The 27,090-nt window shown below is 32.2% G+C and overlaps 1 protein-coding gene across 1 annotated transcript in view; it reads right to left on the bottom strand.

Moving 5' to 3' along the window:
* LRRIQ1 (leucine rich repeats and IQ motif containing 1) overlaps positions 1-27,090 on the bottom strand; it is a 264,993-nt gene that overhangs the window by 48,546 nt on the left and 189,357 nt on the right. The window contains exons 20-24 of the mRNA XM_090275671.1: positions 25,431-25,520; positions 24,651-24,772; positions 24,042-24,137; positions 23,697-23,779; positions 16,012-16,113 (exon numbers count right to left, since the gene is read on the bottom strand). Coding sequence (XP_090131797.1) covers positions 16,012-16,113; positions 23,697-23,779; positions 24,042-24,137; positions 24,651-24,772; positions 25,431-25,520 — 493 coding nt within the window. The remainder of the gene's footprint in view (positions 1-16,011; positions 16,114-23,696; positions 23,780-24,041; positions 24,138-24,650; positions 24,773-25,430; positions 25,521-27,090) is intronic.

Below are 27,090 nucleotides of genomic sequence, written 5' to 3'. Positions count from 1 at the left end.
AAGTCATAACTGTTTATTAATTCAACAAATACTTATTGAGTGCCTAGTATACATGAATCTAATACTGTTGCTAGGTTCTGAGGATGGGAGGAAACAGAAATATCTCTAAGAGTTGATCCCTGATCTTGGAAAGATTGCCAGTCAGGGGAAGAAATAGAGAAGCACATATAGTTATAGGATAACATTAAAGAGACATGGACAAAGGTCTAGAGGAGGGTGAGTAGTATTAGGAATGACTTACAGATGAAATGGCACTCATCCACATCATCAAGGGTAAGTAGAAGTCTGAAACTCAAAAGGTAAAAAAAATAACCATAGATAAAGGAAATAGCATCAAAGTTTAAAGGGCAGGCCATTTTGGAAAAATAACAAGCAGTCCATTATGGTTGGGAATATACTGAAGTAGTTAAATATGCTTAGGGAATATTTTAGGGTGGGGGAAAAATGGTACAATGTGGTGCTGGAAGAGGCAGGTTGAGAACAGTATGTAAAGAACATTGTATGCTTAAGTTTTTGAAATTTGTACTATAGCAAACAGAAAGGCACTGCAAGATTTTAAAAGGTATGCTGTGTGCAGAATTACATTTTAGAAAGACATGTGTATAAGTATAGATGATAGCATTTACAAGATTGAGAGATGATGGAATATTAGAAAGGAAGCTATTAAAATATTTTGAGGCAAGAGACATTGCAGGCAATGGCTCATGTGGGAATAGTGATTATATTCAGTGAATGAGAAAAAAGAATTAAGAATGATTCTGATTTTTCTGTGTTAAGTGAGTAAAGACTAATGATAACCATAACTAGAAACAGAAAATTTTAAAAATCAAACAAGTGGGCAAAGTGGAATAAATTCAATACAGTTCACGTTAACATGCTGGGCTTGAAGTGCCTAGGAAAAAATCACAGTGGGAAGGATGGAGATAAAGATTTAGTTGTCATTGCCTGTAAACGTAAGTTATACAAGAGAAATGGGTGTTTTATATCTCAATATTTTTATCATGCCATGAGAATAGGTCTCATATGTACTTTCATGTTTTCTTTTGCCAATTTATATAACTCTTCAACTGGAATCAAGGTTAGTTTTTTTTTGTTTGTTTGTTTGTTTTTAACAAAGACTAGGGCTTATCCATTTTTGTGTCCCAAGATCTAGTATAATGTCTGACAAAGTAAGCATCTGCTCTATGAATAAGTATGTGGATTGGATAGAAAATAAGGTCAGAAACAATTCTATATTGATAATTAAGTAGCAGCAATAGGCAGAGAAGACAACTAGAATGGAGTAGTCAGATAAATAGGAAAACCAGAGAGAATGGAAATTAATATATAAAGGAAGAAGGTAAATTCTAGGGAGAGAAATTCCTGAAGAAAGGGCAAGGACAATGAGGACAAAAAAGACCTTCTTGAATTTGGTAATTGAGGGGTTAGCATTGATTACTGTAATGAATGTAGTTAGAGTAGAATGATGGCAATGTGACCAGAGTATATACATTACATAACTTTACAAAAGGATAGTACCTGAGGTTATAAGTTTCAATTTATTAGTTTATCTCTTACAAGGAGGAGAAGGAGGAGGAGGGGGAGGAGGAGGAGGAGGGAGGGGAGGAGGAGGATGAGGGAGAGGAGGAGGAGGAGGAGGAGGTGGTGGTGGTGGTGGTGGTGGTGGGTGTCCAGTCTCAAGTACAATGAAAGAAAACCAAAGCTCACTATGGTTTTTGAAGGAATCAAAATGTAGAGCAAACAGAAGGTATGCAGTAAAGACATGATTTAATTGCCCATGGAGTTTGATAAAGAAAAAATAAAAGAGAGAGATGGATGGAGTAGTAGCTTGAAAATGAAATATAATCACATTTTCAATGGCAGAGATATAGCTTGTTCATATGTTGATTTTAAGAAGTTAGTAGATATATAGTAGAGTTAGAAATTTAAGAAAAAAAGACAGGAGATGATGAATAATGCAACATATCACAGGATCAGACCCTTTAATGGCTGGTTTAAAAAAAGTCATTTAATCATTTAAAAAAATTAAATTTCATCAAGATTATATATGTATATTGTTTTAAAAATGGAAATGGCAATCCCCAGATTTATCCCTCCCTATCCTCAATTTACACTCTTAAAGGCAACCACATGTAGCCATATTAGTCATTTCTTGTGCAATTGGCCCACATATATCTTAATGTCTTTGAAAATTTTTATACTTTCTATTGACTTCACAACATAAAAGACAAAGGTTTCACTCTTTTGCAACACCTATACCATACACGCATATACCTCCTCTTTCCATTTCCTAGACAAATTATAATTTTTGGTTAGATCATGATTTACCTACTTATGACTATGTAAATATTATTTACAGATGAGCCATATAGGACACTGGATAAGTTTAACAGCTGGTTCTTTGGTTTTTCTCTAGCTGCAGAAGTATAAGTATTTGATCCTTAGGTCAAGAAATTGTTAGAATTTAAGCCATATTCAATCCAAGATGAATGAGAATTCAACACTTTTGTGGTGGAACTTCTCTTTTAAACCAAACACTTTTACATTTTACCTCATAGTTGAGATTATTTATTGAGTAATAAGTAACCAATATTGATGAAATGCAGCTAAGCCAGAGAACTGGAGTTTGTTACATAGCCTAAGTGTACTGGGTTCTTAGCTAGTCAGTCATCTGGGAAGACTTCAAGTCTAACTGATTATAGAAGCTTCTGGGACCTCCAGAGATGGCTTCCTTTAACTGAGATTGTCCACCAGTCACAGCCTCATCTTTTAGGTGTATGTATTTCCTAAGTACAGAAGGGCTAGGACACCAGATGCTGTGTCCAGGCATCACCGGATCCTCACCATACTAAGCATGCTGTGTGTACTCCTCTCATTTGTTCTTCCTCAAAGAACAGTAAATTTAGTGTGTAAGGCCTTCTGTGTTTCACCAATTTAATGTGTTTATTTGAACTCAAAACATACAGTTGTTAATAGCAAAAATGGCACAACAGTTACCAATTACATTTCCTTTCTTGTGTAACTTTGTTTTCTCACATTTAGATATATCCCTTTTTCCATTTAGTTAGTTTTCCATGTACAATTTTACTCTCCAGGTTCTGAGTTAGCAGGGTATGTCTACTATATGTTCATGTGTTTGTATTCTGTATATCCTCAAACTCTCTTACTAAAGAGTATAATTCCTACCAAATATGTTTCAGCACATCAGACAATCAGTAAGAATTTATTTTCGAAGAGAAATTGCTCATGATGTTTCTGTCTTCAACGGAAAGTTTACTCTAAGCCTGCATGAGCTGTCATCCTGAGGTCTCCTTCACCTCCATCATAAACATTCCTTTGACTCTTTTTCTTGCTAGATCTTGTGTATTCCTTTCTCATAGTTTACTCCTTCATTTTTGTGGAGGTCCTCCAATACTGAGCAAGTTTGCAAAGGAGATAAATTAAGACTCAGCATGGTTTTATATTTTAAGTTTATTTAATAGTTTGTGTCTTTATGGAATTGTAGTTTGGAAATAACTTTTTCTAAGAATGTTGACTATACTGTCCTATTATCTTCTAGGTTCTAGAATTAATTTTGGGAAATTCAGTGACTTTTAGATAACTGGGCCGTTGTAAATGATGTTTTATTTCTGGACAACTTTTAGGCTCTTTTGATTGTCCCTGGTGTTAACATTTTTTCTAAGATGTGCAACAAACAAGGGTTAATTTTCATTCATTTTCCTATCATTTAATAAGCACTTTTTATCCTGAAACTGGTATCCCTTAGTATGGGCATTTTTTGGAATGATATCTTTGACAATCTCCTTCAATCTATTTGTTGTTGTTATATTCTCTCTTTTTGATAGCCTATCATTTACCAAGGGTTGGACCTCCTGGACTAAGTCTCTTCTCTTTGTTTTCCCTTATGTTTTCCATCAATTTGTCTTTTTGCTCAGGTTTCTGGAAACATTTAATACTATCTTCTGCCAAGTTTCCACTTCTGTTATCAAGGTTTATTTTCAAAGGAATATTTTTGGTTCTCAGATTTCCCTCTTATTTCATGGATGCAATCTTTTCTTAAGTCTATGAGAATGTTCCTGGTATTTTTTAAGATAGTTTTCACCTTGTACCATTTTTTTCTTTCAAGTTGATTATTATGTTTGTTGTTTTTTTCTCTATCTTTCATTTTATAATTAAAATGGCAAAGCTAAAAGATAAGGTGAGAATCTTAAAAGCCACAAGAGAAAAGAAGTCAGTTACCTACAAGGAAGCTGCCATTAGACTGTCATCTGATTTCTCAATAGAAACATTTAAGAACAGAAGGGACTGACACGATATATTCAAGATGATGAACAGCAAGGACCTACAACCAAGACTACTTTACCCAGCAAAGTTATCTTGTATTTAAAATAGAAGAAAAATAAAGAGATTCCCAGATAAGAAAAAGTTAAAGAAATTCATTAACAACAAACCAGTATTGCAACAAATATTAAAGGGATTGCTTTAAGAAGAAGAAGGAGAAAAAGGAGAAAACAGAAGAAAATAGTTTAAAAATAAAATGGCAATACATACATAGCTATCAATAATTACATTAAATGTAAATGGCTTAAATGCTCTAATCAAAACACATAGGATAGCTAAATGGATAAAAAAACAAGACCTATATATATTCTGTCCCCAAGAGACCCACTTCAGATCAAAAGATACACACAGACTAAAATAAAGGGTTGGGGAAATATATTTCATGCAAATGAGGATAAAGAAAGCTGGGATAGCAATATTTATATCTGACAGAATAGACTTTGAAACCAATGCTACAGTAAGAGACAAAGGCGGACACTACATAATGATAAAGGGAATAATCCAAGAAGAGGATATGACCCTAGTAAACATTTATGCACCCAACATAGGAGTACCTAAATATGTGAAGCAAATCTCGATGCACAGTAAAGAAGAAATAGACAGAAATACAATCATAGTAGTGGATTTTAACACCCTATTGTCTTCAATGGATAGATGTTCCAGAAAGAAAATAAATAAGGAGACAGTAGCCATAAATGATGCACTAAATAAAAGGATTTAATTGATATCTACAGAGCATTTTACCCCCAAAGCAGCAGAAAATATATTCTCTTCAAGTGAACATGGAACATTTTCTAAGATAGATCACATGTTAGGACACAAAACAAGTCTCAATAAATTTAAGAAGATTGAAAGCCTATCAAGCATCTTTTCTGACCACAATGCTATGAAAACTAGAAATCAGTCACAAAAAGAACACTGAAAAACATGCAAAGACATGGCAGCTAAATAACATGTCATTAAACAATGAATGGGTCAACAATTGGATCTAGGAAAAAGTCAAAAGATACCTTGAAACAAATGAAAATGAGAACACAACAATCCAAAATCTGCAACAAAGTGAAAGCAGTCCTAAGAGGGAAATTCATAGCATAAGAAGCCTATCTCAAGAAACAAGAAAAAGTTCAAATAAACAATCTAACATTATACTTAAAGTAAACTTGAAAAAAGAACAACAAACAAAGCCCACAGTGAGTAGAAGAAAGGGAATAAAAAGAATCAGAGCAAAATTAAACAATACAAAAGATCAATGAATCCAAGAGCTGGTTCTCTGAAAGGATAAACAAGATTGACCAAACTCATCAAGAAAAAAGGAGAGATGACTCACATAAAAACAGACATGAAAGAGGAGAAATAACAACTGACACCAAAGAAATACAAAGAATTATAAGAAAACTATTATGAACAATTATGTGCCAACAAACTGGACAACCTAGAAAAAATGGATAAATTCCTAGAAACATACAATCTTCCAAAACTAAATCAGGAAGAATCAAAGAATTTGAATATACAGATTACACTTAGTGAAACTGAAACCATAATTAAAAACTCCCAACAAAAAAAAGTCCTGCATCAGATGGCTTCACATATGAATTTTATGAAAAATTATGGGAAGAACTAATACCTCTCATTCTCAAACTATTTCAAAAAATTCAGGAGAGAAAGCTCACAACCTCATTTTTATAAGGTTAGTATTATCTTTATTCTATAACCAGATAAAGATAGTGCAGTAAAAGAAAATTATAGGCCAATATACCTGATGAACATAGATGCTAAAATCCTCAACAAAATATTGGCAAATCAAATACAGCAATGCATCAAAAAGATGATACCCTATGATCAAATTATATTTATTCCAGGAATGTAGGGTTGATACAACATTTGAAAATCAGTAAATGTGATACACCACATAAACAAAATGGATAAAAACAACATGATCATATCAATAGATACAGAAAAGGCATTTGATAAATTCAGCATCCATTTATGATAAAAACTCTCAGCGAAGTAGGAATAAAGGGAACATACCTAAACATAATATAGTCCATATATGAAAAACTCACTGCCAGCATCATACTCAATGGGAAAAAACTACAAATGTTCCCCTAAAGATTGGGAATAAGATAGGGATGTCTGCTTTCACCTCTCTTATTAACATAGTCCTAGAAGTTCTAGCCACAGCAATCAGATGACAAGAAGACGTAAAAGGCATCCAAACTGGAAAGGAAGAAGTAAAACTCTCTTTATTTGCAGGTATCATGATACTATACATAGAGAACCCTAAAGATTTTACCAAGAGACTACTAGAAATGATAAAAAGTAGCAGGATGCAAAATTAATATCCAGAAATCAATTGCATTTTCTGTGCTAATAACGAACTCTCAGGAAGGAAAATTAAAAAGACCATCCCATTTGCAATTGCTTCAAAAATAATAAAATACCTAGGAATAAACCTAACCCAGCACTCAGAAAATAGTTAGACATTGAAGAAGGAAATTGAATAAGATACAAATAAGTGGAAGCACATATCATGTTTATGGATAGGAAGAATTAACATCATTAAAATGTCCATACTACCCAAAGCAATCTATAGATTCAATGCAATTCCTATAAGTTTTCAATGATGTATTGCACAGAACTAAAACAAATATTTCAAAATTTATGTGGAACTACAAAAGGCTCCAAATAGCAACAGCAATCTTAAGAAGAACAAAAGTAGAGGAATCACGCTTCTTAATATCAAACTATAGTACAATATTACCCTTTCCAAGAGCATGGATAGACCTGGAGAACATTATGCTCAATGAAATAAGCCAGTCAGAGAAAGACAAATACCATATTATTTCACTCATATGTGGAATCTAATGAACAAGCTGAAATATCAAGCAAAATAGAGACAAACTCATAGATAGAGAGCAAGCTGACAATTCAGGGTTGGGGGTGGATGGCAGTGGAGGAATTGAGCAAAAAGGAGAAAGGACTCATGGACATGAACAACAATGTGGTGATTGCAGGGTGAGGAGGTAAAAGGGGGACAAATTGTAATGAAAAAATTAAATAAAAAATAAATTTAAAAAATAAATTAAAATTTTTGCAAAAGTAACTCAGACCTATTTATTTTAATAACCTCTTTACCCCACTTTCAAAGGTCCTAATGCTATCAATTCCTGAAACTCTCAGTTTGAGATAGTTCTCATATTTCATTATTGGTTTAAGCTTTTGCTTTCTCATCATTACTCATATTTTATTTTCTATTGCTGATGCTTTTTCCTAATAACCCTACATGTTAGTGTGTCTTAAAAATATATTCACCTAAGTTTTAGTGTTTTAGAGTCTTCATATCCATCATCTTTATCTGGAAGTGCTTAAATTGTGATTTTATTTTCAAAATATCATGAGGAGTAAAGATTGGTGTTCCCAATTACAGTTGAGAAAACCAAGACATGGATCATACAGCTACTGCCACTATGTACAAGATTCCAACCTGTCTTCTCAGTCCAAATCCATTATTACTTTGTGATCTTATTTGTCCTTCTTTCAATAGAAGAGTAATTTCCATGATGGTGAACTTAAGAATGTTTCATAATAATTCACTGAGACCTTGAAAGAATTGTTTGCTACCCCAGATATATAGATAGTGTAAGTAGCAAGTGCACAGACACATGGTACAGGTGGGGACAGAAGTTTCTTCCCTGGGGCACGAAACAACACAGATAGAGAAAATGTGCCATAGTCTACATCTGGAACCACTTATCTTCCTCACTTTCTCTGTGAAGCTCGGACTCAGGAATCCAGGTATCCTCCTCCCTCTTTGTGGCTCTACAGAGAAGCAGCAAGTGGGGAGCTGAGCAGCAGGAGTGCCTTGTTTTTGCATTTTTGAAGAAGAAAGTTTTGTTGGACACTTTCTTGGTGGAACTTTTAGCACTTTGAAGATATCATTACATTGTATGTTAGTCAGCGTGGGCTGCCATAACACTATCCCACAGACTGGGTGATTACACAGAAGAAATTTATTCCCTTGTGTTTCTGAAGGCTGGAAGTCTGAGGTCAAGGTGGTAGCAATTTAGTCTCTTCTGAAGCCTCTCTCTTTGGTTTGCAGAAGGTCATCTTCTCCATGTATCCTCACATGGCCTATAACTAAAAGTATAAAGACGAGGTCGCATTGAGACTGGTGAAAGGGGTGGAGACACGAATGGCCCACACCCATATATGGTAGATAAAAATTCAGAGGGATATCTTGGCTCCGGAGGTCACTCTTGAGCAGCGAGGGGCCCCAGATCCACACCAGGATCCCCATCCCAGGTTCCAGTGCCAGGAAGAGAAGTCGCCAAAACTGTTGGCTATAAAAACCAGTGGGAATTGTGGCTTAGTGAGATGGAAGGCTTCTAGACTCCTGGGTGTTGTCTTAAAGTACCCACAAATGGATTTATTTGGTCTCACTCTGAGCTCCAGCGCCAAGGCAGCAGCTCAAAAAGCACCGTAGACATACAGGGTGGGACTGAAGTGTATGGCATCAGAGAAAGAGCTGGATGAGCAGAGGCTGTTGTTCCTTTTCTGAGCCTTCCCTACATGGAGCTGGCAGTTAGGTGCCATACCTCAGTCTCCGTCAACCTGGGTAACAGTTCTCACTCAACAATGGTGGTTCCCTGAGATCTCATATGCTGTTCCCAATGACTTTTCCATACAAGTGGTCTGTCTTGGCCTATGCTTCAGACTTCCCTAAAAACTCAAACAAGCAGTGTCTGGTCTCAGCATACCCTGTGCTTCTTGCTAAGTGGCTCCAAGCCCAGCACTAGTAGCAGCCATCTGCAGATCACCTTGAAGCTTATGCTGGTGGTGGCCCAATGTAGAACACAGGTGGTGATGAATTTGGCTTGCACCTCCTGGAAGGCCCAAGAGCCAGTGCACCCAGCGGAAAGCTTCAGACCACATAGAAGCACAACCTAACCACCTCCACAAGTGATACACTCAAGAGTGTGAACTCAGCAAGGTACCACAACCCTGCTGAAGTAAGTCCTGCTTTCTAGGGTGGGCTCCTGCACAGTAGATCCTCCACAGTGGTTGGTGGTCACAGCCAGTCTTTACAGCCAATCAACCTAGAAGCAAATTCCTTCCATTGATGTGCCAACAGCAATCAAGGCTCAACTACAACAGAAGGGTACATAGAGCCCACATGGGGGATGCACTGGAAGTGCCCAACTTAGGTGATAAAGAGGTTGTGCCACTGGACCCTACAGGACACCTATCATATACAGCCACTCTACCAAACCCAAGAAATGTAGCAGCTCCATTTAATACATAGAAACCAACATAAGGAAATGGCAAAATGAGAAGACAAAGAAACAAGTCCCAAATGAAAGACTAGAAAAGAAAACTCCAGAAAAAGAACTAAATTAAAATGGAGACAAACAATCTACTAGATGTAGATTACAAAACACTGGTTATAAGGATGCTCAATGAATTTAGGGGAGGAGTAGATGAATTTAGTGACAACTTCAACAAAGAGATAGGAAACATGAGAACAGACCTAGAAAACATAAAATGTAACCAGTAAGAAACATTAACTAAAATGAAAAATACATAACAGGGAATCAACAAGTGGAGTAGATGAAGCAAAAGGATGAAGTCAGAGATTTGGAGGACAAGGAAGCAGAAAATGCTGAATCTGAACAGCAAAAAGAAAAAAGAATCACAAAAAATGAGGATAGTGTAAGGAGCTTCTGGGACAACTTCAAGCATATCGACTTTCATACACAGGGGTGCAAGGAGGAGAAGAGAGAGAGCAAGGACTTGAAAACCTATGTAAAAACATAATGATAAAAAAAAAACTTCCCTAAACTGGTGAAGGAAATATGTAGACATACAACTCCAGGAAGTGCAGAGAATCCCAAGCAAGATGAACCCAAAGAGGCCCATGCCGAGACACATCATAATTAAAATGCCAAAGCTGAAAGGCAAAGAAAGGATTTTAAAAGCTGCAAGAGAAAAGCAGTTAGTTACCTACAGTCCATAAGACTGTCTCTTGATATGTCAATAGAAACTGCATGCCAGAGAAGATTGGTGAGAAATAATCAAAGTGATGAAAAGCAAGGATCTACAACCAAGAGTACTCTACTCAGCAAAGCTTTCATTTAGATTGAAGGACATATAAAGAGCTTCCCAGACCAGAGAAAGCTAAAGGAATTCATTACCACCAAACAAGTATGATGAAATGTTAGTGTCATCTTTAGTAGAAAAAATAAAAATTATGAGTAATAAAATGATAAGTACATAGCTACCACCAAGTGAATTTAAACATAAAATAAACAAACAAGTAGAACAGAAACAGACTCATAGATACAGAAAATATTTTGATGGTTACCAGATTGAGGGGGGAAGTTGGGGATGGGTGAAAAATGTGGAAAGACTAAGAAGTATTAGTTGGTAGTTACAGAAAAATCACAGAGCTGTAAAGCACAGCAAAGGAAATATAGTCAATAATATTGTAATAACTTTTGTATAGAGTCAGATGGGTACTAAATTTATTAGGATGATCACCCAGTAAGTTATATCATGTCTCATCATTGGTTTGTACACCTGACATTGATATAATATTGTGTGTCAACTGTAATTAAAAAACAAAAAAAATATTTAAACTAAAAATATTAAAAAGAGATTACCAAGAATAAAAGAAGATCTTGTTGAAATCTTAATTTCCTCTTCTATAGCCCCAACATTAATAATGTATATTTGCTTTAAATTCTATAATACCCATAATCTTGTTAACTCTATTTCTATTTTCTGTTGATTTTTATAGTGGTCAATGATGTTGTCTTATCTCCTTCTAAGTATATTTATTTTTACTATGTATCAAATATTGTATAGAAAGAAATATAGAGGTAATTTGAAGCTTGTTATTTTTTTTGGAGGCAGTTTATGTTTACCTCTGGCACGAGGCTAACAGAGTCTATTTCCATTTCACCTTACAAAAGCTTTCTTCAGCTTCTCAGCTTTCTGGATTTCTTCTTGACTCATAATTCTTTACTTACATGTTAATTCTTCAATGAATTCAATTGGAATTTAAAAAAAGAAAATTACAAACATTTATACTTCTCTGCAGATGGGTTGTTCTAAATTACATAGTTCTATTATCAGAAGGGGAAGTCCTCTTTTATTTTTTAAATGAATTATAAACTAATAATATCTCACAGGCTATTCATATTCATTTAAAAAAAAAACTAACAGCTCTAAAATCCCTTTCCATTTTTAGCTTAACCGTATATACATCATATAGCTACATCTGCATACATATATATCCACATATACATGAAGCATATATATAAAGTATATATGTTGATTATATATTTTATTTATACATAACATAAAAATCATATATACATAAGTTATATATGATACATATGTAGATATATACACTTTGGAATAAAGTACATGTAGTCTATATGGCTGAATTTGGGGGAAATTAGAAAATACAAATTATAGATGATGTAAATAAAGAAGAGTTGAATAGCCTACTTTTTGAACCTAGATTTTCATTCCCTAAATTCCCCTCATATATAGAAAAAATATTTTTTAAATTATAGTTTTATGCTTTACTGGACAAAATTCTCTCATAATATTTTTTTCCTGTAGAAACTTTAAATGGCAAATGTTATGATGGTGCCTGAACCATATTTAGAAAGTTTTAATTATAATCATATCCTATAGACTTATTTTCTTCCTTATTCACTTATTGAGAGTTACTGGGTAGAGATGAAAGTGCTACTTAGGGTTTATTTAAGGGAAAGCCCTTGCATGGGACAACAAATGCAAACTAAACAATAAGTGGAGCCACTGGGCAAAGTGTGGAGGACAGAGTTTCTAGGCACAAAGATGAAGCACAAATGCTGCAAGTTAAGAAAATGCTTATCATATCTGAGGAACAGAAAGGGGGTCTGACATTTAAAGTCAGGTGGGCCATGATGTGGAGTATACCTTTTATTCTAAGTTCAGTGGGAGGCCATGCAAAGATTTTAGATACATTGTTATATAAAAGGCTACCACATTACATTTTTAAAAAGAGAAGTTAAAGCATGGCTCTTGATCTTCAACTATCCCTAAGTTGGGTTTTCAAGATAGATTTCAATTTTATTTATTTTTGCTACTGACTCTACTCGGGCCCTTTTTTCTCTATTAGTCAAATTGAGACATAAAAAATAATCATAAACAATCATATAAAAATTAGACTACAAGATTTTTTCTACCTGATTTTTAATTCCTACTTAGTGCAGGCATATCTTCACTTTTCTAAAAATAAAGAAGTTTTCTCTCTCATCTCCAAAGGTTGTTGTGAGAATTTAATGAGATATTATAGACAAAGCACTTAGAACAATTCCTTGTACAATGCTAAATAAGCTTGTATTGAAAAAAAAGTGTAAAGAAGCTATTAAATTATATCAAATTACACTAATTTACATGGTAGATAGAAGCTTATTCATGATACTGTGAGAACACAGTGAGTGGTGCTCCAAGCTAAAATCAGAAAAGCATTTCTAAGGGATCAATGACTGAGATGAGAAGAATTAGCCAAGTGAAGAGATTTTCTGCAATGCACAGGACAGTGAGTTTAATCTGTCAAAGGAAGCAGCGTGTTCAAAGACATCACATAAGCATGTTGAATCTCCATCTATATTTGAAGCTACTTAAGGGTAAGGTTCTTTGTGTTTTTATTTATTCATTACAAAATATTTACTAAGCATTGATTATACATTAGGCTCTATGCTAAGGGCCATAGATACTAAGGGTATACATGGAGCTTAAAATTTCATAGGAAAAGAGTAACTCAAAGTATAGAGAAGGTTGGAAACTGATATATTGATGGACAGACCATATTTTATAAATATTCATATCCATGTCTATTTTGTCTAATATTGAGACTTGCTCAGTGTAAGTGATTATGTGCATCTCTCCGTAGAAGCATGACTTCTGGTATTTTCTGATCATCTGCATAGCCCTGAGTCATTTATTCTACCAGCTCCTACTACATAGTCATGCTGGGACTATTAGCAATTATTCTATACAGCTATGAAAATATAAGACCTATTTTAAAACAATGTATATAATGTCACTCTGTGCTCTAAGCTTGCATTGAAAAAGAGAAAGGCAGAGAAAAAAATGTGTGTAATTATATAGTAAAAAATACTGCAAAAGGTTTAATTAGAAATACTCTGAAGTAAAATTATAGATACTCAAAATTTTAATACAAAAAATATTTGAACATCTATGTTGTATGTGAACATATGGTATGTGTAAATCTTACGTTTGTAAGAGGAGAAATAGGAAGCACCAGACTGAAAATTTAGAAAGCTTGACTTTAGAATCAAGTACAATTGTCCCAGGGAATGGAGAGGCTAAGACTAAACCTTCCTCTCTGAGAAACTGTTGGGTCAGATCCAATTTTTTGCTGGCTCCCCAGCTTCTGCCCTTGTCCAAAGCCAGAAGTCTGAATTTGACATTGATTTCAGGAAGAGCAAATTTAAGAATTTCAGCAGATTAGGGTAGGAAAGACATTTAATTTATATATAACTAAAAAGAGAAATAAATGGAGCCAAAATAGGATGTTTACTTTTGAGCTGAGTGGAGAGGTTTTCATCTAACTGAAAATTAAAATAGGTGGTTGAAAATATGGTCATTCTTTACTTACACTTTAATAGGTGCTTGATAATGTGAGGTAATCATAATAATATTAATAATATTAGTTAGGTAGCAGCTAATTTAGGACACAGATCAGATCTTTATCATGTTGGTACTAAACTGCTTTTTAATTTATATTGATGCAAGCTATGAGAAATAAAGAACAAAATTATTAGTCTCCCAGAGTTTTCCTTAATTTAATAATTAGTCTTTATTCCTTTCTTAAGTATTTTGATTTTGGGTTTGTATACATTTCAGGGTTACCTAAGAAACTCTGCTCTTCAATTCTGCATTTTGTTTGATTTTTGCTAACTATCTTTTGATAGAGAAACTATCCCCATTTCCCTTGAGCCATTTATTCTCTATATGACCTTGGACAATTCAGTTGTCAAACTCTCGAAACAAGTTTCCTCATCTTTAAGATGTTGATGGTGACCATACATTTTCAGAGTTTCTAGGAAGATTGAATCAGAGTTAAGCAAAACTCAGCATAGTACTTAGCAAGAAATATAGTAAACACTACCAACTGCAAACAATAGAAAAAATAAAACTATACTTTTAAGTGACTGTTGCTAATGATTAGAAGTTTTAAGCACTTACTATGCATTTATACTGTGTGTTGCAGGCATTGTGCAAATAGATCTTATGTGATCCTCAACAACCAGGTATTATTAACCTCCAATTATATGGGTGAAAAAAAGTGCTAAATAGAGGTTACGTAATGTCCCCAAAGTCACACAGTCAATAAATGGTGGAATCAAGATTCAAACTGTGTTAGACTAACTCTAGAGTGCACACTTACATCAATTAAGCTGTGTGTGTTCTTATACCAGTGACAGCAATTGAAGAGTATGTCAAGGCTCTAAATTGAACATTTGAACCCCTCCCTCCAAAAGGAAGCATGGTAGGAGATCTTCAAAGTAATAAACAAGAAAGTGGTATATCAAGAATGAAAAGGAAAAAAAATAATACTTGTTACAAAAGAAAAAAAAAAGGAAATAAAAAAGAATCAAATGCCATATACCATCATGTCTTCCTCCAACAATATCAATAATTTGCCACACTTGCTTAACCTATCTTTCTATGTATATATTTATTACTATAAACTTTAAAGAAAATTCTAAACCTCAAGTCTTTCACCCCTATAAAATGGTTATCAATTTTTCTTTAGTTTGAGAAATCACTGAAAAGAAATGTAAATCAAAACATATATATGTAATCATGCTATAAAAATATATAAATTTTAATATTTATTTAAAATGTATAGAAAAGTATTAAATATTATAAATAGTTCACTGTGATTCAAATATATTTGACTTCATTTTCTCCTATTTGAAAGTACCATCAAGAAATATAGGTAAAACTATGACTATTTTAATATTAAAGAGAAAGCAATGGCAAACTTGTTTTTAAGTTATGCCTGCATTCTATTACTTTTAATATTTATTTAATAATATAAGTCTATAACTCTTTTGACTACTGAAATAAGAAATATCATCTGTCACTTAGATGTGCAAAATACTTTACCCAAAAAGTGAGTTAGGAAAGCTTTAAATATAGTCAGTTATTTAAAATTCCAGAGTTTAATTTTGAGTGTTTAATTCAATATGTGTATATTAGCAATAAAGTATATATACTAGAATATAACTTAAACATTTTATTACTTTCATTGACATAGGCTAATTTTATCTGTCATTGTAAAATTTAAATAAAATTAGTAACACTAATGTTACAGCATAATAAGATTTTCACAAAAAATACAAGGAATTTTAATTTATGCAAGCATTGATACAAATACCAAAATACAATACTATCAATAACTACACTAAAATAGTATTTTAGTTCCAAGAACCATATTTTGATGTTTGTTTAGTTATAGTTTATATATAATTTTTCATATATGCACTTTATTGCTATTGAGGATTTTAAAATTTTGTTTTAAATATCTTTTTTCATCTTCATATCTTTTTACCTTTCTATGTATATGTGATTAAATCATACCTTCGAAGTAACCATCTCTTCTGGATTGTACCTTCACTGGTGATTTTGTAACAGAAACTTTATTTTCATTGTTTTTGAATAATGCTAGGCGCACAGTGGCATCTACACAAAATATAAAAAGATGAGACAAAAGTTCAGTTCTGGATCATTTCTTCTCTGAAACAGCCATATATTTTTTAATGATAATATTAAAAACGGTAATCAACCATTCTATTTTCTTGGTTGTTTAAATAACACATAACCATTACTTAATACAAAAGGCAGAAACACTAATAATGTGAAAAATTACATTTATGGCATAATCATTTTATTTGGGGAGTTGCTTCACTGTTTATTTTAGCTTCTTTTTCAAATTCCCTATATTTCTGCTGAAATAAAGTAAAATTTCCATAAATGCATAATAGATAAAAGCTGTTATTACAGGAAAAAACAAATACCCTGTCTTTTTCCTCCTCTAAATTATGAAGAGCTGGAATAGATGAGATAGAAACAAGACAACTAAAGGGACGAGGAACAAATAAAAAATCATTTTTCATTAATTTTACAGACAAATTGTTTCTTTTTGCCCTAATTTATTGTCCTGGGTATTTTACATAACAAAGATGTACAAATCCTATATATATTTTATAGGCAAGAGAATTCTAAATCAACCAATTTTACAAAATAAATACAATGGTTGTAAATATAGGTACCTATAATTACTTAATTGTTAATGAATGGTTCTATAAAATGTGAAATTGAGAATTTGGTCAATTGAATTAAGACAGAAGATTTTGCCGGATGATGAACTGTAAGAAAAGAAAAATATAAGTAATAAGGAATAGAATAAAGAGTGGAAAATTATGCATTAAAGTAGGTTAACTTAGTTGTAGACCTAAAACTAATAAAATATTGTATATCAATTATATCTCAATAAAAATCAAATAATAAGTTGTATGTTACCATTAAAGTAAATTTAGGTCAGTGTGCATTTTCATAGTATCTCAAATCATCTTGCAAAAAGAGATAAAGAATTTTTGATTAATAGAATTAAATATGCTAAATAAAAAAATAAAATTTAAATATCATAAACCCCAAAATGCATATTTTAATTAAATGCTAAGGTAACGTGTTAAAAATGTTTATAAGAAAGGTAGAATAGTATTTGCAGGGTTATTCTCAAGCATGAGCAAACTGAAGATTTCCATTAGTCCACTAGTAATAATTTATCCTTACTAAGCATGATTTATGTGTTTCACAGGGATTGTATTTCTTTCTTTTTTTAAAGATTTTATTTATTTATTTACTTTATTTTAGCGAGAGGGAGATAGAGAGGGCGGGACCCATCAATCTGTAGTTGCCTCTCATGCGTCCCCAACTGGTGACCTGGCACACAACCCAGGCATGTGCCCTTACTGGGAATTGAGCCAGCGACCCTTTGGTTCTCAGGCTGGCACTCAATCCACTGATCCACACCACCCAGGGCTTAGATTATATTTTTTAATATTAGAAAAAATATTGGTCAATATTTGGGCACATCTCACAGTTATACATGACCTAAAGTATTATAAGAGTTGGGTGCTTCTATATGCATTCAATATGAATTATTAACAGGAACAATAAAACTCCTGTGTGTATATATGCATGTATTTTAATAGAATAATTATTATATATTATCTAAGTTATTTACCAAAAAACAAACAAACAAACCTATTGACATATCAAAAGGAGCATTAGTGATTCAGGAAGGACAGATTAGCATGGGCTTACATACTGTAATGATATCTGCTGACCTCTCCTCACGTTCTCCTGATTTTCTTGCCTTTCTGTTTGTATATGTATTTTCTGAGCAAAGAAATGATAATTTGATAGACCTGGGTTACATTCAAGCTCCAGCTTATACTTGTTATATGACTCTGATAAATTGCTCTCACCCTCTGCCTTCTCCTCTGTCCAATAGAAAAAATATTGACTTTAAAGTATTACTGTGATATTTAATATGATAATGTGTGTAAAGCAGTAAGCACAGGTGGGTGCTCAACTAATGGCAGCTAGAAAACATATAATTACAACATAAATAATATTTCTAATTTATTATATTCTTAAAAATAATGAACCCTTCATAGAATAAGGTGGGATATATTGAAAACAGACTGATAGATCCATCACTGATTTCATTTTATTCAATATAGCACATAGAATAAAATCTATTGATTTTTTATAAGTACTTTGACACTCTCTTGAGCAAATAACAATCTCTTTGTGACTTGAGTTCTTAATATGTAAAACATAGATAACAATAGCACTTTCCTCATACTATTGTCAAGATTAAATAAGCTAATACATATAAAATATTTAACAGTTGTCTAGCTCCATTTACTCAAAAAAAATTTTATTCATCAAGAGCCTATTGAAAGAGTGCTACATTTTCAATCTCCTTTTATTTAAAAACATTATGGTTATAACACCTTAAATTAATTTAAAACTTAATTCCAATTTCAAAGGAACTGAAGAAACACAATAATTTTGGATGGGGAAATACATTACTTGATTTTGATAGTCCCTAGAAATACCACTGTGAACAAGACCCTTTTCTAACCCTCAAAAACTGTACAGTTGAGTTAGAAAGCTTGGGCATAAAGATCAAAGGGGTATCGTAAAGAGCACAACTTGTGACATCTTTCTCTTGCATTGTAAAGTCGGTTTTGTACATTTAAATCTACTCTTTTGAGATCATTAACAGCAGATCTATCCTGCCTTTTTTTTTTTTTTTTCTTTTAATGTCTTTATATTTCCCAGTATGACTTTCCCAGTGTCTGGGAAATAAGCTTTAATACATCTTTATATTTTATTTTATTTTATTTTATTTCATTTCATTTTATTGGCTTTTGGTTAATGTTGTTGTGCACCCCTTGTTGCCTGCACCTTGGACAGACCATGCCCATTGCCCTGTCTTAGTATGCCATTGCTTTTACTCTATTTATTTATTCATTTTGATACAGGGTATGGAGGGGGGAGTAATACATCTTTATAAAATATTTAAAGAAACACATAAGTAAACTGAGTATCCATTTTGCATGTGGCTGCATACTTGACACTTTATATCCACTATCTCAATTAAACAACATAATTTTATTTAGGCATTAGACTATCTTAAAAATTATTTCTTCCCCTGTGGAATCCCTTTTTAATTTCTGTAATCCTAATCTTAGTTCACTGGTTTATCTAATTCTTGCTAACTTCATACAGAAAAATCTGGGTAATATCCATTTTCTGTAGGTGACAAGAACAACAATGTTGTAAAATAAGTTTTATATTAAGGCTGAATAATTAGCTAAATAGCATCATCTTATAAGGAGTATTATTTGCTAATTTAAATTTGCTTTCCCAAATATAAACATGTACTGAAATAACTATACTACACACGCACAATCATACACATACACACAGTCAAATATATTTAGTGACTATTATCTATTTCTGATTTGGCTATAAGTTATTTATTGAACATCTACCATATTCCAGGCATGGTATAAGGTCCTGGGAAATCAGTGGAGAAAAAGCAGAGTCTTGGCCTCAGGACCTTCCTAGTTAAGTGGGTTTTATTATTGTTTGGCTGAGAGTACAAGAAAGTAATATTTAATCAAAATTCTTGTAAATTTCTTTTGGAAATCAATGAGGTAAAAAAAAAAACCAAATCACTGATAAACTTCATTTTGCTACAGTTTTGTCTATACTATTCTCCTTTGATCCTTCCCCCTTAACAGTCCTTAATTGCTTTGTCATTTTGCAACCTGATCTCTTTGAAATAGCCCATAAACTGATTAATTTATGTTAAAATGTTAGCCTGTCTTATTTTCTAGCTGGCTTAATTCTTGGCTATAACTGTTACCAGCACAGTCTCAAGTTATTTTTTTCATTGAAATAAAATCAGCAAATATTGAATGCTTAACATGTACTTAACACTGTGCTTTATACCTATCCCTAGTTGTGGCTTTACATTTGTAACTAAATTAACCTTGTTTGCTTTAGCCTGCTCTTTCTTTAATCTAATTATGAAAATCAAAATGGATAAATATGATAAATGTTGAAAAAAATTATGTCTTCAGCCTTATTATCTCAGCCTTTAAGCTTCTTACCATCTGCTCTTCACCAAAATTCCTATGCTCAGACTCACCCTCTCTGAGGAGTACTCCACGTCAAAACAAGTCACTCACTCTTTCGCCACCTGGCTCATCTCAGTCTTGCTACCAATTATACTCACTACCTTTAGGTCATTGACCTTCATGTTTTTAATAAACCAGCAACTCTCACCTTGCACATATTACTGCAGTACTAAACTCTAAAGTTCCCTGGGTATCTACTAATTTCCAATGCAGATCACCCACCACATGCTGAGATTACTTCTGTGCATGAGGTGACAGTAAAAACAAAAAGACAAACAGGTAAAAACCCTACAAAAACAAGGCTAGTCATAACTGATTCATGCTTATGTACATCGTGAGGGAAATATCAACAACTTACTAGGAATAGCAACAGTCAGAACCCAAACCCAAACTGAGTAAATACGTCATGGTGTCTTCTTACAATTTTAGATTTGCTCCAGTGGTTTTCAATCAATTTCTCTGCCCCTGCCCCTCCTCCTCCTGCTTCTTCTGCATAAAGCAGATAGACTCATTTATCCCAATAGAAGTCATCAATACCGAGTCTCCCCTGACGGCTGCCCACACTGCATGTTTCCTCAGCGCCTTGTTTCTTCATTTATCAGTGTTCTCAGCTGTATTATTCCTCTACCCCCAACTTTCTTTAAATAATTGGCCCCATGCCTTTTGCCCTATTTTCACTTTCTTCATAAATCAAATATTATTATCTCATATATCTCTTGGCTAATAAATATATGTATAAGATTAAAATAGGAAGTATTTTATTAAGTATTTGCTACAGAGCAACTAGCTCTAAGGTTTTTCATGGCAGAAATCTGAATTCAAGCTTCCATACTCCATGCATTTTTGCTTCGCCTCCTTGAGGATTATGACTTTGTTAGATTTAGCATGTAACTGGTTCTATTTAATTAAATTTTTTTTATTCTCTGAACCCCACCTCCACCCTCCCTACGCCCACAGAACTGATTAGTCTCCAGCAGTTTTATGGAGAAGGTTGCCCTCCGGTGGCTTGAAATTTTCAAGTTGGCCAGTTGTCCATGTGAGATATAGCTCTATTTATATTTGAAAATTATTAGTCAATTTTTCAATTTCAACAGAATTTAAATATTTAAAATATTATTTTAATTTATTAGTGAGTAAAATTTTATATTATGTCCATTACTTTAGGCATATTCAAGTAAGTTTATAGCATATCACAGACTGATTAAATTATAAAACTGGAAAACTACTAGAAAATGCTTTTTTTACTTTATAAGAATAAAACCTGAGTTAAAAGTCTTAAATAATTTGCTTACAGATGAGATATGTGCTACCTCATCAACCTAGTAGAATATTAAAGTATCATAACTGGAGAAGGTTCCACTGATGCTCTTTTTCATGTTTTTATCTTTAATCTTTGACTATTTCTACTATTTGTCTGTTGTGAAGGGAGTGAGAAACAGTGAGGAGAACTTAAGGCTATCATTAATTTTTACATTTCAAAATTCAATTTTTTAAGTACATTTTATTCCTCAATCTAATAGTATTTTGATCAAACAAAAGCTTAACAGAGAGATACACAGACTCACACAGAATGAAAAGGCAATTGGGTTTACAGTCATGAAATTAAAGACCCCGATGAAAATTATATAGTTATCATTTAGGATTTTTACCTAGCAGGTCATGCTTAATAACCACTATCAAAATGTTAAATTTAAGATGTAAGTTGTTAATAACTGGATGTCTAGTTGTACCTTTTTTGTTGTTTGTTACCCTACCATGCCCCCTTGTGACAGATAAAAAGAGTTTTAATTTTCACCTGATAATAATTTTGTCTACTTTTTTGGTCATTAAAGCAATGATTTTTATGTATGAACATATATTCCTTATTCAAACTTTTGCTAATACATATTATTTACTATGATCATTTATTCAAAATGTACTCAACCTAAAAAACAACCACTCAGTTATAAGAATTAGTAAGAAAGACCTATATATAATATAGTTACAGGGACTGATTCTAACAGGATAAAGTTTTCCTTAGCTTCACCGTCAGAGACTATGCAAACACTGTAAATATTTTAAAAATAATAATTATTTGATGAACATTGGCTGAATCAGTTATCAAGCCACTTTTGATATTTGTACTTGTCCCAGGAGTTTCAGAAACTTTTATTATCAAAACATCTATTTAAATAATGTTTTGATAAAATTGTTGAAGATAAGTAGAAATATACATACATTAAAACAATAAAAAAAGTTTATGAAATACCCTGATTTACTGCACTGGATTCTACTTCCCCAGGACTGAGAATCTTGCTGTCATTAAGGATATGAGTTACTATTTCTCTGGGTAACTACCTCACAATATTCAATTCACAGAGTCCCGATAAACTTTCATAGGAGTCTGCAAACTAAGAGTGTGGGAGGCACAAAGCAAGTAGACAAGCAGAACATACATTTACATTTTTTTTAAATGCTTAAAATTTTATATTTTAAACCCAACAAACTTCCAGTACACAACAAAAAATATTAGTTATCTCAAAAAATAAAAGATAAAATTAAGAAATCACTAAAATAATAGCATAAAAGGAAAGTTGAACATTTATGAATATAAAAATGAATCATCAGTACTTTATCAATGGCTAGTAAGTGCTATGCCAACAATATCAGTTATTCCTTGGAAACTAACAGTATTTTGGTTATTTTTATTTGTTTTTTTTAAATTAACTATATTACATGTATTAGAATTCTACTATTGAACTAATAATCAAAAATAATAAATAGAAGAAGTAATAAAGATAAAATTAACCTATTGAATCTTCTCTGTATGCTTTCTATGAGTTCATGAGTAAATACTAAGCTATGAGTAAATGCAAAGTTATGCAATATGCAAATGATTTTAAATTGTTTTAATTATAGATATAAAAATCATAATAACTTGATATTTCTTGTCTTGACACCTATTAACTACTCCACATATTAAGTAATTATACTAAAATGATTAAAGTTGTCCAAAGAACAATAAATGATTTAAATATCTTGGCAAGTGGGATAGAAGAAAAGATGTCTTTGAACATTTCTAAAGTTCTGTATAATCATGAAAGATATATATCACTGCTCCATTTCTAAAGTGTCAAATTGTGAAATGTTCATGGCTAATACTGATGAAACTGATGAGTTTATATAACTTGTTTATTGACTAAACATGCAATTTAAAAACACAGAAGGAATAAGCACATGAAACAAATGTTCTTTAAAATCAACTTTTGCCAAAATAAACTAACTTAGCAATTACAGAATAATTTTCAGTGCACAACATGTAAAAGAATCAATAGCAAAATAAGTAAGAAACAGGGAAAAGTGAAAATAACATTTAAGAATACAACAAATCATTTAATGTAATAATAATTTTCTTGTTTAATTTTTGGAATTATGACCATAGAAATACTTATATCTGTGCATTTTATTTCTATCTTATTAATATAATTTGGTAAAAATATTAAAAAATTTATCTTCCATATCAAACACACAGTTATTATTCAAAGAACATTGGTTACCCACCTAATTTTTTCCTTAATTTCTTTGATTTCATTTTTTGTGCTCTCTTCAACATTTGCTGAGCAGTAGAAATATCCTTAAAGCCCCTATTAAAAGATTAAATTTAATGAAGACAAAACAAATATCCAGACCATATTTATAAACACATATACATACAAACATAGATATCTGAATTATAGTAAAACAAAATTGAATTTCTATTTCAGCATCTATAATATAACAGATACATAGTTTCTGAAAACCTAATAACAGTATTCTTGAAATCTTGAAAAATATCTGCCTTGGACATTCAGAAGTCTTTCAATTGTAAAAGTTTCCTAATATTTTAGTGTAATGTAGATCACATACCATTCTTCTGAAATTTTTTCCTCTTTTACAGATTTTAGCAAATTCTTTCTGCTGGTCTTTGATTCGGATGTCCAGGATAAAGTTCCATTTTCTGGTCTAGCAATAGAAAAAAACCCCACACAACTGAATCAACACAAGTATATCAGCACTTTTGAAAACTACAAGCTATTTATGTTGTCTCAAACTTGAAAATAAAATCCATTTAAGTTACAAAAAAGCTTTATCTTGGAAAGCAATAAATGTCTGCCATTAATTTAAAATGTTTACATTTCAATTACTTGAAGCATATTTCAATACTTTTGTCGAAAGAAAGGCGGCACTGGAATTTTATTCTAATCCTTATCTCAACCTATATAGCAGTATTTAAAAGTCTACATGTTTATAACAATTAATTACATTATTTTACTGACACTTAAGATTTGTGGTTGCTCAAATGAATCTTATGTATTTTTATTACATAAAATAATTATATTTTAACATTAAATGTTCTTCCACCTTTTAAACAAGTTGCTCCCATTTTCATTATTTTCCTAATTTTGTAAAGAATATAATATTCTTCATAAATATGTCATTCATGGGTTAATTCTCTAAAAAAATAATACAACTTACCTGCCATTAAACTGTGTGTGTTCTGATGAAAACAAATTTTCTTTCTCATTATGTAGGCACGTTTGAGCTGGATGACTTGGTAAATTAAATGAAGTATCATCATAGTTTAAGGTTCCAGAGAACTTATCATAAAAAAAATGTACATAAATATCAAATAAACTGAAAAATTCTAGCATTTACATTGCATTAGTTTACATGCATAGAGCAAGTAGCGTCCTAAGGAAAACATATAAAAATTGAAAATTATAATAAAATTAAATTTATAGAATACAGATATAAATATACTTTGTTCCAGTGATTAGGAATATGCTTTTTGGTATAGTTTGCATATACAAAATGATTAATTGCAAAGATCTTAAAAAATCTCAGGAAACAAAAACTTCAAAGATTATCAAATAAATAACAGATATTGCAGTCCATTGACCTCTGACTGAGAATCTTCAGCTGTTGCCCTCTTAATGCATATTTTTATATTTTAAAAGTGCTTTCGACTAGTGATTTTTAGTCTACTGCCAAATATGCAGCTGAACTGTATCATTTTTTTTTTTTGCTACTGTGAAATAAAGTGTTGAAAGAAATCCAAAATAAAGAAAAAAATTAGGAGCAAATGAAAGAAAAGCAACATGAATAATTACATCTGGGGATGGGGAGGAAGTCAGAGGCTTCTAAAAGTAATTGTGTTTTTCAAGTCAATAAATTGTATTATTAATCACTGCAAAATAGCACAACCTTAAGAAATGAACAAAGATGGAGAACTAAGAAGTTTCCATGACATGTTACCTTTGGCCAGTGCAGCTGGTTTGGGAGAAGCTGTGTTTGTGAAGGGAAGCAGGCGGAATCTAAAGCTAGCCATTCTTTCTCTAAGGCAGCCTGCACAAATAATAACATTAAAGTACATAATTTAGTTTGTAAAACTTTTACAAAGAGTTTTTAAATTGTCTTACATGCTACTAAACTTCAGAAAGTATATCAAAATTTTTATTTATAGGAAAATTTGCTACTTACTATTGTGAGATGTTATGCATCTGTTTAATGCAATCATTCTAAAAAATAGGATAAGATTTTTTTTTTATCCCCAGTGGAACAAAGTGAGAATTCGCATACTCAGTACTCTAAAAATAAGAGGTGCAGATTGTTCAGAGTATATAACTGTTTGTTAACTATGACTCTGAGACAACTCTAGATGTACCTAAGGGAAATAATCTATTAGGTCTTTACAATGTAAATTATATAATCTTCCATTAAACCTCACTAGTGAAAATGTATAAAATTTTAACACATTAATACCAATTTTTCTATAAACACTGTAAGATTTACCAAATATTTTTCCAAGATTTCACAAATTTTCTAAATAGATGGTAAAGTAATTTTATGGCAATATAAGAAACATAGTTCTTGATATTGTATTCTCTAATTTAAGTGTTTGAATAAAAAACGTAAATTTAAATTTTGCAAAAATCCCATTTTAAATCCCTTCACTCTTTATCTTAGAACATCTTTATTCCATTTATGTAACTTAGAAATTTATTTTATCTTTCTATAATGAAACTATACTACTTATGTTAGTTTATATAATTTAATTTAAGACATAATTATCTAAATTTTATTTGCTTGGATAATCTACTATGATTTAAAATAAACTTCCATGGTTCTATAATGTTTCTTGAATCTGTATGAAAAAGGATGATCAGAATACCAATAAACTTGTTTCTTAAAAGGTTCTAAAATGATCAAACATATTCATGCTTTAAAAACTAGAATGATTACTTTCTGGGGAGACTTAAATACAATTTTCCATTTATACAATTACAATGTTTCTTGACCATTAGGAAGTCAAGACTAAGACATCCTGACTACAGTCTAGCAGTGCAATGGTAGACTTTTAATTACATAGCATTTAATCTTAGGAAACATAATCAAATTCATATTATTTGTATACCTATGTAAATAGGACACCTCCACTTAGTTGTTAGACAGGTGCATTGTCCAATTCCTTCTAGGCAGAAATTGTGTATATCACAGTTATGTAACGGTTATTTCTGGTTTAAGAATGCTACTTGAGGCAAAAGTACAAACAAGTTTCAGGGCTCAGATTTTTTAACTCTTTCTTTTGTATGACAAATAAAGAAAAACCCATATCTATCTCAGGAAAGATCAAGGGCTAAAGCGTATCAGCTATGATCATATTAGTATTCTTAGTCTGGTGAAAACCGCTAAAGTGAAGACATGGAGACGATCCAGCAATGCGCCAGAGGATTCTGAGACGATGGCGGAGCAGGAAGCTCCAGGAACCTGCCTCCCAACCTAGACAACAACTGCTATGGCAGAATCTGTCCGAGGAACTATTTTGGAACTCTGGGGTCTATTGAAGGCTTGTAACTTCCAGGGGAAAAATGGAATCCTAAATTGAGGTTAATTTTGGTCAATTTCAGCTCCTCCC

The sequence above is a fragment of the Furipterus horrens genome, unplaced genomic scaffold, assembly GCF_987537825.1.
Source record: "Furipterus horrens unplaced genomic scaffold, mFurHor1.1.pri manual_scaffold_4, whole genome shotgun sequence".
In the NCBI taxonomy this organism is placed as follows: Eukaryota; Metazoa; Chordata; class Mammalia; order Chiroptera; family Furipteridae; genus Furipterus; species Furipterus horrens.
Note: the sequence above shows the minus strand (reverse complement) of the source record. Positions and strands in the feature narration are given on the sequence as shown.